The 23634-nt window shown below is 41.2% G+C and overlaps 1 protein-coding gene across 10 annotated transcripts in view; it reads left to right on the top strand.

The window, feature by feature from the left end:
• ABLIM1 (actin binding LIM protein 1) overlaps positions 1-23634 on the top strand; it is a 186583-nt gene that overhangs the window by 125949 nt on the left and 37000 nt on the right. For all 10 annotated transcript variants that reach the window (XM_035329705.1, XM_035329703.1, XM_035329702.1 and 7 more), the window contains 4 exons: positions 4572-4659; positions 9216-9274; positions 19578-19655; positions 22084-22239. In XM_035329705.1, coding sequence (XP_035185596.1) covers positions 4572-4659; positions 9216-9274; positions 19578-19655; positions 22084-22239 — 381 coding nt within the window. The remainder of the gene's footprint in view (positions 1-4571; positions 4660-9215; positions 9275-19577; positions 19656-22083; positions 22240-23634) is intronic.

The raw sequence follows: 23634 nt of genomic DNA, 5'->3' as shown, positions 1-23634 counted from the left end.
TGCAGTCTGGGCTTGCCCGGGACAGCACAGCAGTCAATGGAAGGCTCTGCGGTTCTTCCACGTCCCTTGCATGCAGGTTGTCATTCAGATTTAGAGTCAGGGCCTCACGCTCCATTTCCCACTTTCCCCCTCACGTGCTTCTTGCAGCCTGGGAACTGCCAGTGTGAGCTCTGCCTCCCGCTGCTCCGGCTGCGCAGGGCAGGGCTCTGCTGGGAGCTGCTCCTCTCCAGAGGGGGTGGTGACATTGGTACTCCAAACCAGGTCAGGAGGTCCTCGTTTTAAAGATGCACATCAAACAAGGATTTATCAGGCTAGATTGTTTACAAAATTTGAATTGTATTACATTGTCCTTCCTTTGGTAGTAACAGAGAAAGTTACGGGAGATTCGGAAGTCCTTTTATTGTTGTATCGCAGCACAGAAGTTTGTAGTGACTTGCTGAACAGATAAGACCCTGGGAAAAGTGAGTGGACAGTTTAGGCCAGGATGTTATTAAAAGCAAATTTTGGTCTTCATAGTATTTGTGCTGTTCCACCCGCCTGTGAGATCACAGAAGCCTGCCGAGAAGGAAACAATGGCATTTGATATTATCCTGAACATCAGACAGGGTGAAAGATTCTGTGACCTCTGCTAGTAATTAAAATAAAGCTTCCCTGGAAAATGGTAGGCTACTGCTACAGTTCCTGTTTTACAATTCATGACATTCCTTAAGGGGTTTAAAGATGAGTCTCAGTTATTCTTTGTGCTTCTCCTTAGTCCTTAAGAGAGCTAAGAAATCAGGTCAACCTCCTTAGAGTCATGGTAGGAGTAAATATTTGATTAGATTTGTCAGTTAAAGAGCTGTGATTGTTAGCTCTTCATTAAAAAGCAACAACAAAAAAACTTTTTAAAGTACTCTTAAAACTACATAGCTTTTTTGCATTTAAGTTGTATTAGAAAAATGAAGCTTTCTACGTGTTTAATAGCTGTTTGTCAGGTGATTGCTAGGATTTCTTTGAATGGAGAGTGAGTGCAGCTGTGCAAATGTAACGCAGCAAAAATGCACTTAATTGTGTCTTTTGGCCAACAGAAAATGTCTGTTGGTAATTAGTTCTTCCTCCACCAGACCCACTGGCATGTGAGCACTCCTGGTGGGATTCTTGTTATTGTCCTTTCTGGCTCTTGTTCACCGTTGTGCTGGAAAGAACAGGACTGAAGGCATGAGTAATAGGAAATCTTAAGCTCTCATCACGTTCACCAAAGAGGAAAATATTTATTTAATCAGACTGGAGCTCTACAAGCACTGAGAAAATAAAAGTTGGTCTTGTGGGAGCTGGGGGGACAGCATGAGGGAGGAGATGGACTCCAAGAGTGCGGTCCTTGGTTTTTGAAGTACTGTGGTCGTGGGATTAGGGCTGGGTGTGCTCAAAGCAGGTACTGAGGATGGCTTCTAGGGCACGTTACACCGGCTTGCATGCAGCTGAAGAATCTTCAGGGCAAATGTGCACTGAGTAATGGTGCTTGGTACTGCCAGCAGGACTGGGATGTAAGCCTTACAGCCCTCAGTACAGCAGTGTGTGGCTACAGGGGACTTCACACTGACTGTGCTGAACGTGGCTGTAGTAGCCCAAGAGCTAGGAAAAAAAACAGGAATCAGAAAAGTGTGAATATTTCATTCCCTGTAGATCCTGAAGTTTTTCCTAATATGTTGTAATTGACTGATTTTTAGCAACCAGCTTTCTCAGACGATCACGGCAAGTCAGGCTTAGCAAGATTAGCCCTGGGTTAGCTGAGATGCAGATAGGTTTCCGGTGGATACCCACTGAAGATAGGGTTCTGCTCCAGAGTCATAGAAACACTACTGAGGCAGAAAATGGATGAAACTGGTTTTGAAGCATTCAGCAACATCTGCAGCTGCTGTGATACAAAACTCCAGCAAAATCTAGCCAGTGCAGGATGGGTTAGTGCTTCCACTTAGCAAGCTTGTGTTAGCAGGGGCGTGGTGTTCCTTCATCACTACACACACGGGGCTAACATCTGGCCAGTTGTTACAGCCTTGGGGAAAGATCTGATAAACATTTAGGCTGTTTTAAAGAGACTTGTACATTGTATAAATTACATTGGCAGTAGCATATTGAGGTTTTTCCAGGGGGTGGGAAGCTTCAGAGTGGCCACCAGTTTACACACAATATTGTGATGAATCCTGGATTTGTTTCTCCTGTAAATAACCTGACTTTTTCAAATGTGTAGGCTGCTTATGGAAGTCATAATCAACTGACAGATGTACTAGGTGTCCTTAAGAAAAGCTTTGTGATGAGGAGAAAAACAAATGGCGTGTTTGCCAGATGATCACAGCAAGTGAAAGACACGCCAATATTAGCACCAGGTAGACCAGATACAGATCCTTTTAGGACAAAGAATGAATGGAGCTGGTAGAAATTTCTGACCCAAATTGTTGTGAATTAACTGCAAAATAAGGAACACAAAAACCAGAAGCCTGGGCTACTGCCAGAATAACTACCCAACAACCAAAGAATTTAGCAGCTTTTGCTTAGGACAGTGCAATGCAGCGTTTGATTAATACATTGGGGTTTTATGTCATTCTGTTCCTAGAACACACACACATCAAAGCTTGGAAGAACAGACACTGACATTGGGATGTGAATGCATGATTTCTGTTGCCCACACAGCACGGTGCTTTCATGTTATAGATATTTCTGCTGCATCCATTAAAACTCCATTGCCGTAGTTTACTATTGGCGTTCGTGGTAGGGAATTACTTCTTTTTAAAGCCTGATTAGTCTGACAGCATCGATGTGCTGACTTTTTGGCAGTTAACTGAAAATACAAAAGCTTTTGACCACAGTGTTGTTTCAGTCTTTTGTGTCTGGGAATTTGGATAACATCTCAGGCGACGTGGCCCCATCTCAGATGGGATATGTCAGGGGTTAATTAATAATAATGTAACAGGATCTGCACTCTTCCCAGTTCAGACTGTACAGCTTCTTAGCTACCCCACTGAATACATTTTGAGAAGCTATGAATTTATTTCAGAAAAAAATCCATGTGCCTTCTGAAAATCCGAGCTCTCTTATGCAGCAGAGATATGCTGTAGTTGGATGAGAAAGGCGAGCCCAGAAAAGATTCCTGTTCAATGAGTTCATGTATATTTTTGTAATCATTGTCTTCCTGTTTGGAGAAGTTGCTTTCCGGCAGTGATTCAGTCTTGTTAGGAATTTTTTTATATCTCATTAACTGGGAGCAGTTTCCAGGACACGGGCTCGGCATCATCTTTAAATGAAATCTGCCTGAAATGCCTTGTGACAAGCAGCTCTGCGGGTCCTCCCTCTGCTGAAGAATTTTAGGAATGCTCAAAAGTTGGGATTACTTTTTACCAAACACAGATAAAATTCCTGTTCCTTTGTATATACAATATTGATTGTGCACGGCAAAAAGTGCAGAGAAGGATGTCAGCTCCTGCTGAGCGCTGAGCTGTCTGAGTTGGAGATCTGCATTGGAAACCCATTCAGTATTCACAGCCCTATGCTGCAGACCGGTGTTATGCATGTAACATTTCAGTTGATAGGGAATATTTCATGAAAATGCATTTGAAGTTAACATGTTAGGAAATCAGATACATTTTTAAAGCCTTTTAAAATCAATTAATTGCCACTATTCAAGTGTTTGGGTTTTTGTTTGTTTGTTTTAGGATTCATCTTTTTTTTATTTTTATTTTTCCAGAAGCCTGACATGGGCTTTGCATGATTAGCTTCTCCCTAGGAGAAATCCCAGTCGTATCTGTGCCTTGATTTTTCCTGTCCTTAAAGGCCTGAAACCTGATCAGCCTAGTCTTCTATGAATATCACTGTATTGAAGAGATGTGTTTTTAAGTGACTCAGTGGATTTGGGTAACAGGATCTAGAGTATTTAGAATCTTCAGGTCGATAGTTCAGACAGCTCAAGCTGCCTGCACTCATGTAGCTTCTGAAGTCAGGCGTTTGTGATTTAGGTTAATGGTCCCAGAAGTTGCCCATACCAGCAGTGTTGGGAAGGCAGCCAAGGAATGAAATGGCAGGTTGAAAACTGCCACTCATTGTCTAAATTCAGCCGTAATAATGGAGCAATTGAGAAAATGCGTGCTGTCTGCAAAAGGAGGAGGCAGCAGGTTTGCACAAATGTCTAGCTGCAGTGTAAGATTCATTGCTTTGGACTGGTAAGTGGAGATTCAAAAAGCTGTCGGGCAAAATTGTGGAGAATAGAGAGACTGGGACACAGCCTTTCACCAGGAAGTCTTTAAATCACTGATTACTTGAATGGAAAGGTGTGAAGAGGAAAGGCTATCTTGTCTTGTTCTTGTAGCCTTTTACCCTCAGTAGTCACTGCTGGCCTCTGTTGAGGACAGGATACTGGACCTTTGACCAGAACGGCAGGTCTTACATTCCCATAGCTACTGTCACATCATCAGAGCAATATTATGACAGATGAACTAGGGAAAAAATGACAGTGGTCTGTTACAGATTGAGTGCTTACAGAGCAGTGTAATTGTGAGCAACGTTTACAGTGCAATGATCGCTCATTTCTCTTTCTTGTTTAGGCAGGTGACAAGCATTATCATCCAAGCTGTGCACGATGCAGCAGGTGCAACCAAATGTTCACAGAAGGAGAAGAAATGTATCTGCAAGGTAAGGATGTCTCTGTTCCAAAACCAGAAAGTCAGGCTTGGTAATTTTTCTGTCACAGACCTCTGCACTTTATAAGCTATCCTTGTGCAACATGGACAAGGGGGACTGTAGCCATCCTTTCTTCTTTATAGTGCCCTCAAACTTTTTCACTTAACTGTTTCACTTCAGTAAGTGGCCACGATGGTGGCTTTGCAATGACTGTACACCCTAGTTGAGTCAAACTGTGTTTTCAAAAGCTGTGTAGCAAAGGTAAAATTTATTAGGCTGCCTCTGAATTTGGCTTCTTGCAGATAGCTGAGTGCACAGACTGGTGTATGAGGTATCAGACAGTATGAGAGGTTTTCATGTCATTTTCCTCTTAATTCTGCTGATCAGTTTCTCTGCCATTCTGGACCACTCTCCAAACTGTAAAAACACAATGGAAAACCTTCCAGACACTGCAGTGAGCTTGTTTTGAATCACATAGATCTCATCCCCCATGCGCATCATTAGATTGTCTCCTCTGCTTCCTTATTATATTTGCTTGCCTTGCCTATTTCCTGTTCATCTGGTCACATGTCTCTTTTAGTCCCATTTGTATTTATTTGTCGTCTTTCTGAAGTCACTTCTTTCTCGTATATTCATTTTCATCTCTTTTTTATTATTAGCAGTCCTGCACTCACTTCCAGGTGCAAAGCACCATTTTTTTTTCCCAGAATCTTTTCACGTAAAACAGAATGTGCTTCTTTCTTTGACGGAAAAACATCCTTGAACTGAATTCTGTTTACTTTCCCAGAAGGTAGCACATTAGCTATTAAGCTACAATTATTTTTTCTGACTTGCTGTAGTGTTAACTAATGTTGGTAGAAAGACATCTAATATGCATTTGTACATCTGGAAATCAAAGTGAAAAAGCGACTGCAGATCGGGATTTTGTCTGTTGTAGTTATGTTAAAAACTTGCGTGATGCACCTGAAGGGACTGTAAAAGTGTAGGAAAGAAGTGATGAAAGTGTGATGGCAGCTATCTCCTGAAAAACCGGAGACAGATTCCTTCTGGAGGAATTCCAAAACAAGATAACATTGTTACGGAATTCCTTTGAAGCTAACTTGTGTTATTTTATAGTTTGTCCTCCCTTGCAGTCCATTTTTCTCATCCCACTGGCCTCGTAAGGCGTCATCTTATTCCAGCTGTGCACAGAATTAGATACACAGTTGTGTAGCGGCACTTCATTGCCAGAGCAAGGAGAGGCTGAAAGAGGGCTGGGCAGGAACTCCTGCTTTCTGATGGCAAGCTGGAAAGACTAATTTGAAAGCAGCAGTTACTGCATCTTACAAGTGGTAATCTATTTTCTTCCCATCATAGTATGAGAAAGGACAGCAGAGTTCAAGGTGAGCAGATTAATACAGAAATTGCTTTAATAGCAGCAAGGGATGAACTGATGCAGTTTGCACCAGTCGAGCACAGAAGAGAAGTTCATGTGCAGGCTGTGGTGTGAACTTGTACAGGAGGTACCGCTCCTGCTGAAACAAGGGAAGATTTTGTTCTGGCAAAGTGTAGGTGATGTGAGACAGGAAGAGATACCTGGCTCCTTGACCTGCCGTCATTCTCTTCTTAGCTGCACAGACTTCTGTATCTCCTGTCCCATGACGGTGATTTGATGTTCCTCATGCTCACTGTGCTTCAGTGGAGGAGCAGCAGCCCAGGTTGCATTGCTTTATTGTATAAATCTGTTTTCTGACCAAGTAATGTTATTGCTGAGTGTACTCCAGACTGTCCTGACAAAGCTTTCCTTACTGAATTCAGCATGCTTTTAGGCATAGGTGACCTGAAAGCCTTTCCTCTGCAGAGCTCTCAGCTGAAATGGATATCCTGACTCCATCCTAATTGTTCCCCCTAGGGTGCAGAATAACAGCCTCCCAAGCATTTCTCTGAAATAAAAACCAGCCAGAACCAAAATCACATTATCGATGAAATACATGAAAATAGGAAGCTTCCTTCTCATTTCTAGTTGTTCTCTCTACTGGACATGAAAACTGTCAGTACCACTTTGTATAATTAGAGGAGCCTGGTAGGTTTCTGTTAGGCACTTGCAATAGAAATGTGCAAAAGCAAACCCTCTGTTCTGGGGCTTTATAAGTTAAGGATGGTTTAGGCAGTGCTAACAGAAGCACTCTGACTTCACCCTGCTCCCTTACAGGAAAATGACAAGGAAGCAGCTTTCTCTTTCCCATGGACTTCCTTAGTAGTATCTTATGATAGGGATCATCCCAGAGGGCTGTTGCTGAGCTAGGATGTTGCTTAGCATTCAGAGGGTTGCTGCACTTGATTCTCACACAGGCTCTCAGCCTTATTCACTGTGTGATTGAGCTGCTGCTTTTTAGAGCACTGTATTCTCAGTCAGTGGTACACGCAAAGTAAAAAGCTGAATAAATGAATGCGTTGGTTGACGTCTGCCAAGTGAGCAAACTTACATTAAGAGTGGGATTAGCCACAATTTGCTGAGCTGTTTCTGTTAGGAAAAGGAAGGGCAATGCAGCCTGAGAATTTACACAGTTCCAAGCATTTCAAAATAGTGTGACACATTTGGGTGAATAAAATCTACAAGTTGTAGTTCAGGGTCATGAAAAAATATTTGCATTTTACTCCTTGTGCCTGCTCTATCTGATTTGGGTTTTACAATTCCATATTTTTAAAACTTCGTACCATTTTTGTGGAAGAAAGCTCACAACTGGTAACTAAGTTCCACCATGAAAATTATATCCAAACCTTCTTGTATTTCTTGTTCCCCTTCAGCAGCTTCAGCATTCTCCTTGGGTGTTCCTAGAATTGGGCTAGTTTGTGCTAAATGCTGCTTGAAAATGCAGCGATAGCTTTTTCTTTGATGATGGGAGTGGTTTAACAGAAAAAAAACCTGAGGTACAGAGGAGCAGAGGACATTTTTCTAAGGGTCATTTAGGAAACTTGTAACTGAATTTGCAAATTCTGAAACCTTCTGAGTCTTAACTCATCAGCCCTATAGCATGTAAATCCCTTCGTCCTGAGGGCTGGGATCTGTCTGATCTCCTAAGCAAATGCACAGGCCACGCTTCTCTCCTGATCTTGCTGGCGCTGTGGGGTCCTGGCTCGGAAACTGCTGTTTGTTTACAGAGAAGGCTCTTGGTACGCTTCTCCCTGTTATCTGACCGTTCCCGCCTGCCAAATGCAGTTTCTTCTTCCTTGTCTTAGACTCAAAGCCAAACGTCTCAGGCCCTGATCCAGAATCACAGCGTTCCCTGCAGTCTTCTGATGTTGATTATGCTGTGTGCTGCTGGAAAGTGAAATCATTCCTGTTGCTCTTCACTTCTGTACTGAGCCATGTAAGGGCTTGTTAGAATAAAGCGTCCAGGGCCCCTGACCCATACCCTTCAGTGGCTCTGAGGGGAGGGTGTCCTCTGGCTGCACTTGGGCTAATATTCACCAGCAGGAGAGTTGGACTGCCTTTTGTTGGGTTTCTGTGTGGACAGAGCGAAGGTGAAGCTCCCTCCTGCAGGCAGACAAGGCTCAGTGTTGGCTTTGCAGTGGCTGGACTGAAGTCTGAATTTGACTGCAGCTGCAGTCAGTGTTACAAATCAGCATTAGCTTCTGCTCCATTTCAGTTTGGCTAAAACCTGCCAGCAGCTTCCCAGCAGTGACCACAGTTCGTGCTCTGTTCCTGAGCACTGAAGTGGAATGGAAATGCCCCTTGCCCTGGGTACTGCTCAGCCCGTGGGCACAGACGGATATTTACATTTTCACAACGTAAGAGAAAATCCCATGTTTTGGAACACAAACAGTGGAGACCTTGAATTTTTTTTAAGGATGTGAGGCTGGAACGTGCCATGTGGAAATGCCAGTACAACACATGCCACTGACCTCACAGAGCAAGGAGCAGAAGCGATGTGTGTGCCAGTGACAAGTACGGTACACTTGGATCTCGAGAGAGGCCCCTTCACATAATGCTTCATGCCAAATGTCATACTGGCTTCTCCGGCCTGGTGCAGTGTGCACGATACAGCACTGACTGCTGTGTCGTGAATTTTTTTCTAATTTTGCTCCACATAAGCTTTTCCTATTGCATTTTGCATAGGTGCAGGGAAGAGGTGATATTTCACAATGTTTCACAATAACTGAGCACGGCACCTACTGCTCAAGGAAGTCATCAGACTTTGCCAGTGTTGGTGGGCTTGTAACCAGAGCTTCTTTTTTATGCATGGTGGGGTACATAAGGGAAGAGCAGATCAGGTCGCCATGGCCCTTGCCCTCCATCCTCACCAGAAGAACCCTTATTCTTTCAGTTTCTCCAGCTGCTGCTGGCTGCCTTTCTTGCTGCTTACGGCTGTTTGACTTAATTAAGAATGTGTACTAAGTGCTTTGACAGCTTCCAGAAGAGGCTGCTGTAGGTAGGTGGGCTGAGGATTTGGTTTGTTTGTTTCACTTGTGTTCCTCATTCACAGCCTGATACAGTGAAGGGGTTCTATTTTCATAACTAAGTTTTCATGACCAGAAATCATCTGTTTTAATCTGAATAAGGATTTTTCTTTTTACACCTCCCAAAGGTTCCACTGTCTGGCATCCCGACTGTAAGCAATCCACTAAGACCGAAGAGAAGCTAAGGGTAAGCTGAATTTGTGGCAATGACATGCTGGATATTTTGCACACCCAGTAACTGGACATTGTATTTGAAAGAGTTGATTATCCATGTTTGTTCACTTATTGCATAGCTGTCACCACACTAGCAGAATAACTGTGACAGCACTTCAGAGGTACTGGTGTGATTTTTAGGCTCACCATCTTCACATTTGTGTTTCAGTGTACTGATCTGAAGATAGCATCATTTATCGACATACAGACGTGGCATTGGCTTTAAGACAGTTAATCTTACATCTCAGTTACTTGGGGAGGGGGAGATTTTTAAGAGGAAAATGTGAACAGAGCAAGTGCTACAGGGTATCTTAGTACTTTTGCACATCTGTGTAACTTCTCAATAGTTATCCCATTCTGTGCAGTTATTTACAGCATTTAGCTCAGATGGACTCTTCATCCAAATAAATCCCAGACTAAAAGGATCCTAATTTGAATGCCACAAAGAGTTGCAGTTATCCTTGGGGTCACTTCAGCATATCCCTACAAGGTTTCTGAATTAAATCCTTGATAAACATTATAGCCTGATTTTTTGTATGCAGTTTCAATGTTAAGCCTATATTCACTAATTTGCCTTCTGGACAATTTACTCTCTTTGATGTCTCAGTAGTTTCTTTGAACGTTGATATTTTTTCTGAATATAAATATTAGAGACTTCATGTGAATAAAATGGCTAGAAGGTCTATCTGCCAAGGAAAATGAGAGGCACTGGCATGGAGGTTACCGTGTGGGTTTTGTTCTACGTGTGGGTCGTTCACAGGAAACCCAGGCCTTCTGAACGTATTTAGGTGCACTGTTCTGCAAATTTAGTATGAACATAGGTAGCATACTGATAACTTTTTCTTGAGCAGAGTTCACATTAGTGTGGGCTGTACTGATAATACAGAAGTACAACTGGCCATAGATGACGAGGTATTTAAAATGCCTGTGAAACTTTCTTCATCAAGTTCTCTGGACTTTGTGCTCAGTCCTCTCAGCTGCAAGGAGGTAGGCCTGATGCAGCCGTGGAAACTTAGGATGTCAGTAAGCTCCCTGGCTCCTTCTCAGAAGTCTGTCTCCTGGCCTTTGGTTTCCAGCATGTAGCATTATGTCACTTGCATAAATGTTGTTCTCAGTGACCCTCTTATCATAGTGTAAACCAGCTGTAGCACGTAAGAGACAGAATTACCTCCAGAATAGGCGTGGGGCTATTGCATCACCCAAGGAGCAGACAGATTGTTTATGCCAGCACTCAGTAATTAGAAGGTAAAGAGAGAACTCCAAAGAATTACATTGCTCCCTTATTAATGTTAACTAATTACCACAGTACTTTTTATGCTGCTCTAGATTTTCTTCCTCATTTAACAATTTGAATGTAAGACAGGGCTTTGGCCCTGTGTAAGTGTCAGAATGCTTACACTTAGCAGTGAATGGTTGGGGTACAATACCTCCCTTTCACTTGGACCCAAAAGCCTTATCAAAGCATTCCTGACTACACTGCTGCCCTTACGAACCTTCTCCAAGCTGGCCTTATAACTCAGTTGGTTTATTTCCATTCCCTATGGAAATGGTAAAGTCCTCTTCAAGTATCTTCTCCTTTCTTCCATTACACATTCAAGCATGTGAATCTTCTTCCTCTTCAGCTGATTTTAATTGAAGTGAATGAAGTAAATAAATTCATCCACCTGCAAGACTTTGCATAAGTAAGATCTTTCAGGAAATTTAAGACAAATGAAGCAAGAGAATGCTTATTAAGGGAACATGAGAAATGTTATGGCAAAGCTATTCAAGGCCACCTTATTCCTGGAGATCTTCAATGCAGAGGTTTTGAATGTCTTTAAAGGGTATCAGGAAATGCAATATACTGAAGATAGCTGGAGAGAGAGGATTTTTAGCTTCAGCTTCACATCACAGATAGTCTGTATGTATTCTGCAAATATCAGACACCTTATTTTAAAATCAGTTTGATCACTTGATCACTTGAGTTCATTTAGATGACTGCCACGCGTTTCAATTGGCAGACTCAAATGAAGGCACTAGCAAAAAGGTAGGTACAGAACCATATTAAACAACTGGCAGAACTATGTGCTATTTGAACATGTCACCACTAAATTATGAGCTGTGGTTTGATTCACCATCAATTTCTTGGTTGCATAGATTTCAACCTGATAAGAGAATCAGAATCTGGTTTGTGAGTTGTCAAATATGTGATAAAACCACTTACAGGGTCAGGCCTAGATTTATTGGTGGTTCTGCAAACTGTCAGTGACATGGCCTCTCTGCTCTGCTGAGTTTCCTTTCCCAGTAGAGCAAAACAAGACAAAATGCCCTTTTATCATGGAAGTCACTTCAGAAGTATTCAGCAAGATCTGTTTTTTCACAGAAACTGAATTGTGATATAAACTAATCAGCACTTTAGCTGGTTGGTATTTCAGTTGGAGTTCATGAAAATGTTTAAGGTCTTCCTCCTGTTTTTATTTGTAGAGGATTATAAAGACAAAACAAACAAAGTAAAGCAGTCCTGTGTACGTAACAAGAATATACAGTGCTTAGTTTTTTGTTGTTGTTTATTTTGTTTTTAACAACTGTCTGGTGGTTTGTGATTCTACAGGAACCAATAAGTAACATAAATCTTATGGGCTGGGAAAACTATTTTCCTTTTCACTATTCTTTCTCCCTTTTCTGTTTCATGACAGCATTCCTCATCTGAGTTCTTTTATCCAAAGAGTCTGGTTCTGCGCAGACCACGCTCTGCAGAGGTTTGCTGTTGTGTTTTCAGTGTTGATAACAATCTTCTTTACTGAGAAGATTCTTGGTTATTGTCATTTGCTGTGCTTGCTACTACTTCTGCCACATAGCTTTCCTGATATCACTTGCCACCCTGGGCACTGATTCTGTATTTTGCATCATGTAGTCCAGTGTTTGTTAATTCTCACATTTTCATTTCTTTTAATGAAATGCTTGATTTGTTTTTTTTTTTTTTTTTTTTTTTAGATTAATTTGAGCGTTTGCGGGTTGCAGTATTTTTCTTCAAGTGCCATAGAAAGTTTTTCTTCTGAAGGAAAAAAATTAGAGTGCAAATACGAAGCAAATGAAAATGGTAAAACAGTGTCTGACTTTGAAGGGAAGACGTCACGTTTCCATGAACAATGGCTTATGTTTTTAGAGAGAAAAATGCTATCAGTTATATCATTTTTGTTTTTATAATTACTGACTAAATACAGATGAAAACTTCAGTTGAGAAAATATTTACAAAATGCTGGGTTTGGGCATGTCCTGGCCACTGCCCCAGAGCGTTTGGCCTCTCCATAGTCAGCAGCACATCCATACTGGTGTTAGGAGGTTGTCCCTTCTTGGATTCTTCTGCTTTCAGACTTCCTTGAGTTTGGTGTGCACCTGAGACCACCACCTGCTTCCGTTTCTTCTCATTCAGAGCATTGCTCCTTTGTTGGTTGTATCAGCTGTCTGGTTGTATAGCTTTCACCCAATAATGAAGTAAAAATGTGCTGATAAGGACTTAGTACAGGTTAGCAGTAGGCAGACAGGCTGTTAGACTCCGTGCCACCGGACTTTCACTGTGTCTGCTCACACTGCCTTCACATCTCTCATTGCACAGTTATCAGCCAGGGCAGGATATTTGTGTTAGATGCAGTCTGCAGGGCAGCGTTACGTGGCTGAACACAGCGCTGTGATTCAATGGCAATCACTGCCAGAACTGTGCCCTTTGTCCTGCACAGGACTCATTTAATTTGGATGTTGCAATGCATTAACCCCTCTTGAACGTTGATCTCTCTTAGCTACAGAATATATATCAAGAAAATAAAGCTACAAAGTTATGTTATCACTGCTCTTAAGGAGGGCATCGTCTCTGCGCTTTTAGGCTTGATGGAATCTGATATTGGAGAGTAAGGAAAGCAATCTGGGGGACTGTTTCACTCATTTTTAGGCCAGTGTAGTGGCTTCTTGGAGTCAGTTTGGCATGCAGGAGTCTGAGTTTCCAATGTTGAAACCCAGGAGCCTTAGGATTGAAAAACGAATCCTATCCAATGTATTGGAAGAACATGCAAGGAAAAATAGGAGTGGCCCATGCCAAAATCAAGGTAGGTTCTCGTTCTTGCTTTGTAGACTGTATAGGATACAAGTAGTTTAGGGTCAGATGATATCCTCTTGGGTAAGTTTAGTCAGTATTTAATGCTGCTTAGATTTACAGGCTGATTATACAACGTGTAATTCAAGGCAGATTTTGGCTTTAAGTGTTCTTCTGCAGAGTAGACGCAAAGATGCTATCACTGCTGTTGCTGTAAAGACGGACCAAAGGCTTTAATCTACATGAAAATTATAGTTTTAACTTTACCAGAGCATGCTTGATGCAAACACCTTTTGCATATAGTAAGCCAGAGCAGCATGCTTATTTTGTAAATATTATCTGCAGCTTTTTCCAGACCATGGTGGTTCAGTCTTGTTGATGTTTCTTGATGCTTCTCTGAAGTATGCATCTGTTGATGAAGGTGCATACTTCAGAGATCCTGTAGGTCCCTGGATCTTGACTTCAGAGGTCTGTGACTTTGTGACTCAGCTGAGTACCAAACAGCTAGTGGGAAATGGGTCACAAAATCTTAGCCAGAAGCAGAAATACCTGAACAAACTTTGGTACTGAAGTCAGGAAGACGATTAGAGCCTCGCATGAACCTGCTGCCAGGGAGTTCCATTTTGTATGTGTGTTTTGTTGCTGATATGGTGGCAGATTACTTTTCTGGTAAGACAGAAGAAGGTGTATGCCTACTGCACACCCCATCAGTACATGATAACCCTGCTGAAAGCAGTTTGGATGGTGTACCTAATCTGGAGAAGACAATCCTTGGTGTGTGATTCAAACAGAACTTTACTCCGAGCACTTTAAATGCCAGTTTGCTGCAGTGATCACACACTGGGCATCAACACCACCATCTACGACCAGCCCAACAAAAGTGCTGAGCTGCCAGACTTGAGTACTGGAGCTTCCACTGAAATCAGCGGAAGTTAGAAGTTAGGCATTTCACTGGGAGTTAGATGCCAGAGGCAATGCAAGAAAGAAAGCAAAAGAATATAAAGGAACTTAAAAGAAATATAAACCTCATGAGCAGTAATTGCTCATCATTTGCCATGGGCAGCTGTCTGTGAACTGAGACCCGTGTTTACTGGGGTTGTTTGCTAAATGTAAGAAGGAACCCAGCAAATTAGAATAACCAGCTTGTAGGGGGAAATGTCTTAAGTTAAAAGATGACTAGTTTTTTTAAAACCACACTTGCTACCTACCACCAAAAAAAAAAAAAAAAAAAAGTTATTTAAGAATTTTTGAGGAAGTAAACCAGATATCGTGAATTCTGTAAAAAGCTGACCATTGAATTCAGTATATTCTGGACTTTCCACTTCATTTTTTTCTGCTTTCCACTCAGCTTACTGTTGGTGAAGACTACATTTGCATGAGTAGTCTTGTAAAAGATCTTACATATGGTAACAGTGTGCCTTCAATGACTGTGCTGAAAATTCCTTCTCCTTTCTGGCCTTTTTGTCTAGAAAGGGAAGAAAAAATTGTTGTAACCTCTTAATATGTGTCTTTGTGACTTTGAACTAAACCTTTTCACTAGCTTTGTCCTGATGCACATATATTGTAGATTTTTAAGGAAGAGAAATTCTGAAGTACTCCGTGCATTTGAAGGTAACGCCCTTGTAAAGAGAAGGGCACAGTTCAACTGGCAGGCAGGCACAATGAAAGCTGTAGCACTGAGGTGCTTTATTGGTCTTGTACACTGGCACTGAAAATTACGGAAATCCATGGAAAACCTGTCTCCAATGAATCCTGGTTCCAAGACCTAAAAAACTTCTATCCTCTGTAAAGCCTTGCAGTTGCTGAAGCAGGTACTCACAGTAGCAAGTATTGCACTGGGACTGCCAAGTTCTTTGCTATGGCAAAGTTGTGGCTGCCGAGAATAAATTACACCCTAATCTTCTCTTTAGCTTATTTATAAATACGCTTCACTTACAGTAGCTTCTGAGGTTTAGAGAATTTGCTTAAACTGTGATGCTAAATGTTATTAAGTGAAAACATATTCATTCTTCTGCAGCTATTATCACCGCCTTGCATTATGAACTCTATCAAAAAACTAAGGCAGGTACTGTAAACAACACTGACGATGCCTTTGTTAAACAATAGTGCATCTGTTTGGCCAGATGTTCTTGGGATCAGTTTTGATCTGGTTGCCTGCACTCGTAACTTATTGTAGAGCATGTTTTTGAACATCTGTACTTCAAAAAGCCACAGCCACCACATTACAGCAGTATCTGGATGATGTGAATGGCTCTAGCGTGGATGTTTTTCATAAAGGAAGTTATGTATTTAGATGATGTGCCATGCATGATGACGTGACAAGCTGAGGTAAATGCAGATAAACATGTTAAGCTTTGTAATCTAATAATAAAATAACGGGTTAATTCATTTGGGGCATATGCATGGGTGGTGTGATAACTGAGCATTAAAATTCACAATGAACCTAACAGGATGAGCATCGAGAGCATGAAAGTTGGTGTTAGCTCCGCCAGTCTGCAAATGAAGTTGGTAAAGAACTTTTGCATTGAGGACAAATGCATGAAATGAAGATCAAAAACATAAAAATAAGATGTCTGTGATAAAGTGGGAAATACTGAGAAGTCCTACAGATATTTCAGCTACTTTGTGATTTGGTTCTTTCCCATAGCTACTATAATGATATGTATGAACTTCTATTGCTTGTTTGTTTGTTTGTTTTTTCATATGCATTCACAGACTTCCTATATGTGGTACAAACATCCCATATTAACATATTTACCAATGTTACATCCATTTGAGTGGAGGAGGAAAGAAAAAAGAAACATTTCTACAGTCAAAAAATGTGGAGAACGACCATGCCACAAGAAAAAAAATGCTGTAGTTCTTAACAAAGATTTTATTTAAATTTCTCTGAAAAAAGTGTCAGTATGAAAAGCTCTATTTGAATCCTTAAAGAAAAGCCACGGTCATGCAAAGAATATTCCAGAGCTGTTTGCAGAAGTAAGACAGCTTAACTGTGTTGTTGGGAGTATAGAACAAGTGTCACAGGTCTGTTGTGATGGAATGAAATACCACTGGAGGAAAGCATTCATATTAAAGAAGGTTTCCTCTCATTTCCTTATCTGTATGTGTTCAAGAGATGCTCGTGTGATATCTCCAGTGAAGGTCAGGGTTTGCCACTGGTCCAGTTTTAACCTGTGTTCTGATCCAGCTCTTCTCTAGAATGGGATTTACACCAGTTACATCAGTAGAGAATTTATCATCCAATGTTTCTCTTGCCGCCTGTTTAAGCAGTAAAGTCACAACAGTGCTACAGAAACAGGGTTTCTCAGTTGATAATGAAAACATAACGTACAATGTAATAAAAGCCATACCCAGCCACCGATTTTCAGTCAGGAGTTATTATAGGCCTCTTGGTTGCTGTAGTTGTCTAACATCCTAAAACTGCACAAGACAAACTGTTCATATGAAGGGATCTTCAGCGTAGGTTTGTTAAGGCAAAGAGCAGAAATGTTCTTAAATGCAGAGCAGTTGTCTTTAGGGGAAGGTGCAAATCTGTGAAGGATTACAGACCATATGGGAAACAGCAGAGTCTTCAGAGAATAGCCATCTGCGATGGAAACAGCCTGTGTAATTCAAAACAAGTAGGGCAAAGTGAGGCAGCAAGAACAAAAGTAGATGCAGAAGTCCTCTTCTGTGCACTGTCTTGGAGGGTATGTTGTAAAAGCAGTCAAGATACAGGGCTGGGAGCTGGTGGAGGAAGCATTCAGCTTGCATTCAGCCGCTCAGCCGATTACCTGCGTGTGCTCAGGTAGGGTGGCATCCTGCCTGGGGAACGTGGATCTTCCTGAGACACTCCAGGTTGAATTGCTGTACACAGGAACTGTTACAGAAAATAGAAAACTGGTTTTAGAGAGTGTCATATCTGGCTCGTGGCCGTGTTAATGGGATAGTAATGAGGAACTTGGAGCATAAGCACGGAGAGGAAATGAAGAACAGGTGCTATGACTTGCCAGTCCATCTGACAACTGCTCCTGTACTCCTGAACTAAGAGCACATAAAAGAATTGTTAGCAGGGCATTGCTGAAACTGTCGTCTTAGGGTATCTGACTGTACTCAGCAAACTCACTGAAGTGATAAGCACAAGGGAATTTTTCTTTGCTGAAGAAGATTTTAACAGTTACACTAAGAGGTGAGACCGAGAGTTGAAGCAAGGGCTGAAAAATTCAGATTTCCTGAAGAGATTACAAAGAACCAGAGGGAAAAGCAACCCAGAAGACGTGCCAGTTCAGAAGAAGTCGTAACTGGCTCTCATGCTTGTTTTCCTGCAATAGGGAAAATTCATCAGACTAAACTCTCAAAGTTTGTCTGCCAAAAGTGAAAGGTAACAGAGACGCCCCTAACAGTACCTCAAGTGCTTAATGGTGTTCCCTGTGTTGTAATGAAAACAGTGGTTTTCCATAGCAACTGCAGCAGCACGTTACATGTGTCTTCGCTCAGTGGCGTGAAATGGCAAAATGAAAAGGGGATGAAGCGTTTCTCAGCAATAGCCAGCTTAAGGCTTGTAACATTTCCATCAAACAAGTGTGTGGGGGGGCTATTTTGTTTTGTTTTTCCTTTGATTTCATCATGGAAGGAGCTAAAGGACAGCTGGGAAATTGCTGTGCTCCCTTTTGGGATGTAGGAATTTGCAGCTACAGAAGGAAAAGGAAAGGAACGTGCAAAGGTCCGGCTGAGAAGGCATTCTCAGATGTAATCCTGAGGGGACTGGTGACCAAGTCACTCCATAGCCACATCTGCTCTCTGTTTGATCTGGATCTTCACGTTTCTTGGTGGAATGTGTTCAAAGCCCTTTATTCCTTTGGCCCTCCCTGCATATGGTGATTTCATTTGCACAGAGGGAGTCAGAGAAATCCTGCTGTGTTATCCCCAACTAGTCTTCAGCGTTTTTTGTATGGATGGTTTCAGTAGTTTTCCTGGCTATGAAATTAAAGGTAGAAAGAGTCTGAGAGTGTTTGAAGGATGAGAAATGTCCAGTAGCCTTGCTGTGTTCACTCCCAGTGTTTCCTAAGAAAAATCAGTGAGCCAAGCTGTTTAGCCTTGTTTCTCACCTGTATGTGACTGGAAGGTCCCTTAGTTCATAGTCACAAACAGGCGAGAGGTAAGGACTGCTTAAGAAGGCTTAATTTTTGGTGACTTTGAAGTATCCCACTGCACTAGTGTTATCAGTCACCTGCTGATGCATTACTTTATGATAGGAGTTAGTTCTTCTCAGGGAAGAAAAATTGTTTGTGGCTCCTCAAGTGGAAGTTGGATATCTTCGATTATCTTTGTCTGTTGTATGCTAAATTTGAGTTTTTGCCCAATAGCCTGGGTGGCTTTTGATCAAATAAATGGTTTTCAAATTTGTCAGGTTTTCAGGATCACCCCATCTCAGTGCTGTTATTTTGTCTCCTCTCACGAAACTTCTCCTAGGGAATCAGTGTCTGTTCAGTACTGCTGAAATGTTAGGTACTCGCTAGATGTGTGACAGCACTCGCTCTGTAGGGGTGCAGCTGTTGTCCTGAATTCCAGTTTGCAGGATGTTGTCACTAAATAGCAGTATTGCAGTATGGGGAATCATGAAATTTCAACCAACAGTTTAGCTTTTAGGTTGCATCTAAGTTGTGCTGCAGATGCAGGGAACAGCTCCAAGCCAAGGATTTTTGGCCTTTCTACTGAGAAGGGTTGAATTCAATTCCGTATTCATAATAGAAATCCAGTGACTGAACATCTGGAAAGCAATGACGTGTGTGCTGTGCTCCTCTCAACAATTTGGCTGCTGAACCAATGGCTGCTGATAATCTCTAGCTGTTTGTGAACTAACATTTTGATAAAATGACCAGCAGGACTATCTTGATCTGTACAATACATAGCTCCGTGCAGCGTCTCTGGCAGGTGTCATTTGGTTTTGTTCATTATTGTTGTCAGTCTTTTACGCTGTATGATTTAGAAAACCTTCCTCTCTCATAACACTCCTTCCCCTGGAAAAAAAAAAAAAAAAATAAGCCCCCACCTGCCTCGTAAGATTGTGAAATATGCCAGAATGCTTGCATTTGTCGACTTTTTTTTTTTTTTTTTTTTTCCAAAATGCAGTTAATTTCAAGATGTGTGCAGATTTTTTCACTTAAAACCAAAGTTTCCAATGTTAATTGCTTCAGTTGGCTCTGAAAAGTTCCTGTTTGTTTTTCAGCCTACGAGAACATCATCAGAAAGTATTTATTCCAGACCAGGTTCCAGTATACCTGGCTCACCAGGCCACACTATCTATGTAAGTATTTCTTCTGATGAATGAGCTGCTGGAATATGAAATAACTTCATGCTGAAATAAATCTTTCTATACTGATGCTAGTGCCTTCATTTCAGTGGTTAAATTGTTAAAATTCTCAGCACCGTTACAGGTGTAGTTTTTATCACTACAGAATTTCAAGGGCCGGGCAGGCTTTTTCCAGGCCAAATAAAGATTCAGTAAATCTCCTGAAGCCATTTGGTGGTGTGAAGATGGACAGAGAGCAGACAGGTCAGCTGCCTGACCAGATCGTAGAAATTGCAGTTGGAAATACGTTCACAGAAAGTTTGCCACAGAAAATTTCAGAGGATTTTTTTTTTTTTTTCTTCTCTTCTAATATCACTTTTAGTATTTAGCACAATACTTCAGTATTGTCAGTGCCCTTTTTTTCTTGGCAGAGGATTCTCCAGGGTCAGAAGAAGTCATCTACTAGTTTGGTTCTAAGGAGGCAGAGTATGAAATCAGCTGTACTTGGATGAATAACAGAGCAGCTCAGCCTTCTCAGGCTTGCTGTATTTCAATGTGTATGACCTACACTTCCAAGAACCTGCATGCATTTAAGAGTCCGTATAGCCTTTGCCCTCATATAAAACGTGCTCCAGACAACCTGAACAATATCCAAGGGAGAAGTGGAAGATAACAACAGCTAAGGAAGAAAATGACAGGAAGGCAAGTTAGTGAGGGAGAGTCCATTATGTCAAAGACAAAGGTTATGTTTGGAAGAAGCAGCAGATACAGAGGGCAGACTTTCTTTTATGTTACCTGCACTTAATACTGAATCACTCATTTTGTAGATAACCTTAAGATTATATAGGTGAAAATGTAAGGCATACAGATTTGTTACACATAACACAGAAAAATTACCAAAATTACAAAGGTCTCAAGTCCTGAGTTTGAGATAAGTGCTAGTTCTTCAATGCATTTCAGCAACAACCTAAAAAACTAGCTAACATGTCTAAAGTGTTCATGCTGCAGCTGTCAAACCACAGAGCATGTCCCAGAGAACTGCCATCCCTCTGGTAATATCACCTGCATAAGCTGTAGTTCAGGAAGCTTCATATGTTGCTGAACAACAGCGTCTATAAGGCAACATCTGGGGACTATGAAAGTATCTATAGTAATTTACATTGGATTAAAAATATCCAGACCTATTTGCAGCTCATTAACAGACTGTGGTAAAAACATTACGTGTTATAACTACCTATTTACCGAGGGTTAAATTGGCTTATGGTACTTTGTTATAGCTGGTGAGTCAAAACTGAACAGATTTGAGGCTGTATTTATAAAGTGGATTTCCTAACTATTTCAAGCCTTGCTTCTCAATCAGAAGTATTTTTTTTTTATTGTACTTAATTTATGGTATTATTTAAGAATGACCAAGACTAGTGGTTGTTAGCAGAGCTCAGGAAGGTAAATTCACTTAAATCTAAAGACGTTATGTGCTAGTACTCAGCCAGAACAGAACTGAATGTGAGTAGAAACAGATCAGCCTTGTTTTCTTGTGCAGCTTACTATGAATAATTAAGATACCTAGTAGAAAAGGTGAAAAGCAAATTGAATATTCTCTGTTAGCTTTAAAAATCAAGTGTACTTCTGTAATGTAATTAAGAACGTGTGATTTCTTTTTAACAAGTCTTCTCTTAATTACGAGAAGATATTAGGTACCTAAACAATATGTAAGACCTCTTTCCGGCTCCTTCTGATGGGTACAACTGTCTTTTTAGAATTGATTTCCTATTCCCAGTTTTGAACTAATCAAGAACTCCTCACAGTTTCAGTGACAAAATAGTCAATGTTAGTACTACATGGTATCCTGTTAGTAAGCAACAAATGCTTTAGTTAGAAGTTTGTGCAAAACTTAAGTGATGAATGCAATAAAAATTTCAGATGGGAGCTTGATGCCTAGTCCTGACAACTAGTCCTGCTTGCCGTTTTATTTCCTTGTAATGAGTTGTATTTCCTCTCGTGTGCAGATTTATAGGTTGGCGTTCTGTCTGTGGTCTCCTGCATGGAATCCTCTCATAGTCTCTGTGATATGCAATCCAAATTGATACTATCGCACATTTTGCAGATGGGAAAATAAGTGCGGAGGTGAAATGACTTGCCTTAGGCCACAAAATGAGTCATTTGTGGAGCTGAAGTTTCCAGCTCAGTACTGTTGATAAGCAACTTTTGTGTGACATCTGTATATGCAATGTTCTTTCTTTCCTAAGCTCAGAAAACACTGCGTGCTTTTAGAGGGAGGCCCACTTGGAGAAGAAACAGAAGCAGCCAATTTGTGTGTAGAGTGCCAAAAAGGGTTTTCCATAGCAACAGTGTGATAACAAATACACAAAATCATAAATTGTGTAAAATAGAAATTACGAGTGCATTTGTGTAAGTTAATTTATGTTCTGTCTTTGACCTTCAGGCAAAAGTAGACAATGAGATCCTTGATTACAAGGATTTAGCAGCCATTCCCAAAGTCAAGGCCATTTATGACATTGAACGTCCAGACCTAATTACTTATGAGCCATTCTACACTTCCGCCTACGAGGACAGACAGGAGAGACAGAGTCTTGGAGAGGTAATGAACCGACAAGCAACCCATTCTGCTATAAGCTTTACTCAAAGCCTGCTACGCTTCTATCCTCTTTTGAAATAATTTCTAATAGACGCTCTTTAGAATTGTTGCTGCTGCTGTTCAAAGTGCTTTTTGTGTTTGATCTGGGCTTAACGGGGACAGTCGTGACGATGTGCATGTGGGGAGGCTGCACGGTTAAACACACAGGTCCACTTGCCTGCATTGACACCAGCTGCTGGCAGAGGAATGGGGAGCAGTTTGCAGGCCATTTGCGTGTGTCTCTGCTCATAATTCATATACATATTCTAGCCTTTGGGTACAGCAAAATCCAGACCACAAGGCAAAAGCCAGCTCGGTGTTGTGCTCTGTACCAGGCACGTTGCTGTAGAGCACCAGTGTTCACAACAGAATATGAGGAATACCATAATGTTCTGTGGCAGTAACAGGATTAAGAGCTGCAGAATGCTTTCTCTCTTGCACGCCAAAGGGAAGTATATTTCCAGAGCATTTTGCCAGGCATACATACAGGATAAAATTTGAAATAGGTCAGTATGAAGTGCTCTTCCAGCTGGAAAAGCAGGTTAGTTGCAGGAGGGAGATAGCTGCCTCTCATTGTAAACTCCTGACATTTAGTAGATTCTTTTATCTTGCAACAAGAGAAACAATCATCTAATTTATTTTTTAAATTTGTATTTAAAGATATCTTCCAGGTTGTAGGGTCCCTCAGTTTTCTCAGCTGAACTTCTATAGCTGCAACCACTATTAACACGGTTCAAACGCAGATCATGAAGCAGGTTTTGTCAGGTATTACCAGTTGACTGTAAACCTAATTTCCAGAATGCAAATCTAATGGGTGTGGAAATAGACTTCTTTGCAATCTCAGTGAATTTAGCTGACGGTAACTGAATTAAGTGTGAAGATATGCTGAGGAAAAAGGAAGTACAGTAGAGCATTCAGGCACAGATGGTTTGAAGTGACTAAGATAATCTTCTCACCAATATATCATTTTTCTCTGCTTTTGTACTTTGTTCATTGATATTTCATAGGGCTAATCTTAAACTATGAGCTATATTATAAGTTAACATGAGGAAATTCAGGAGACTGTTCAGCTCTGGAATACAATAGGTGATTAACAGGTCAGAATATTACAGAATTTCTGCTCTCAAATTCAGGCTGGCAGCGAATCCAGCTGGCATATGATTCATAACTCCTGTGAGGTGCATTGGTGAGCTCTGACCAGTTCCAACAAATCTGAGCCATTCCACAGAACCATCTACAGACGCAAATCTCACATTAGTCACAGAGGAAGAACTGATTTCACCGAGTTTTGTTAATCCTTAAGGGGATGCTGCTCACTGATAAAGACAAATGTTGGAAACTGTCTGCCATTATGCTTGT

Source organism: Oxyura jamaicensis, chromosome 6 (assembly GCF_011077185.1).
Source record: "Oxyura jamaicensis isolate SHBP4307 breed ruddy duck chromosome 6, BPBGC_Ojam_1.0, whole genome shotgun sequence".
In the NCBI taxonomy this organism is placed as follows: domain Eukaryota; kingdom Metazoa; phylum Chordata; class Aves; order Anseriformes; family Anatidae; genus Oxyura; species Oxyura jamaicensis.
This window is presented reverse-complemented; position numbering and strand designations above follow the sequence as displayed.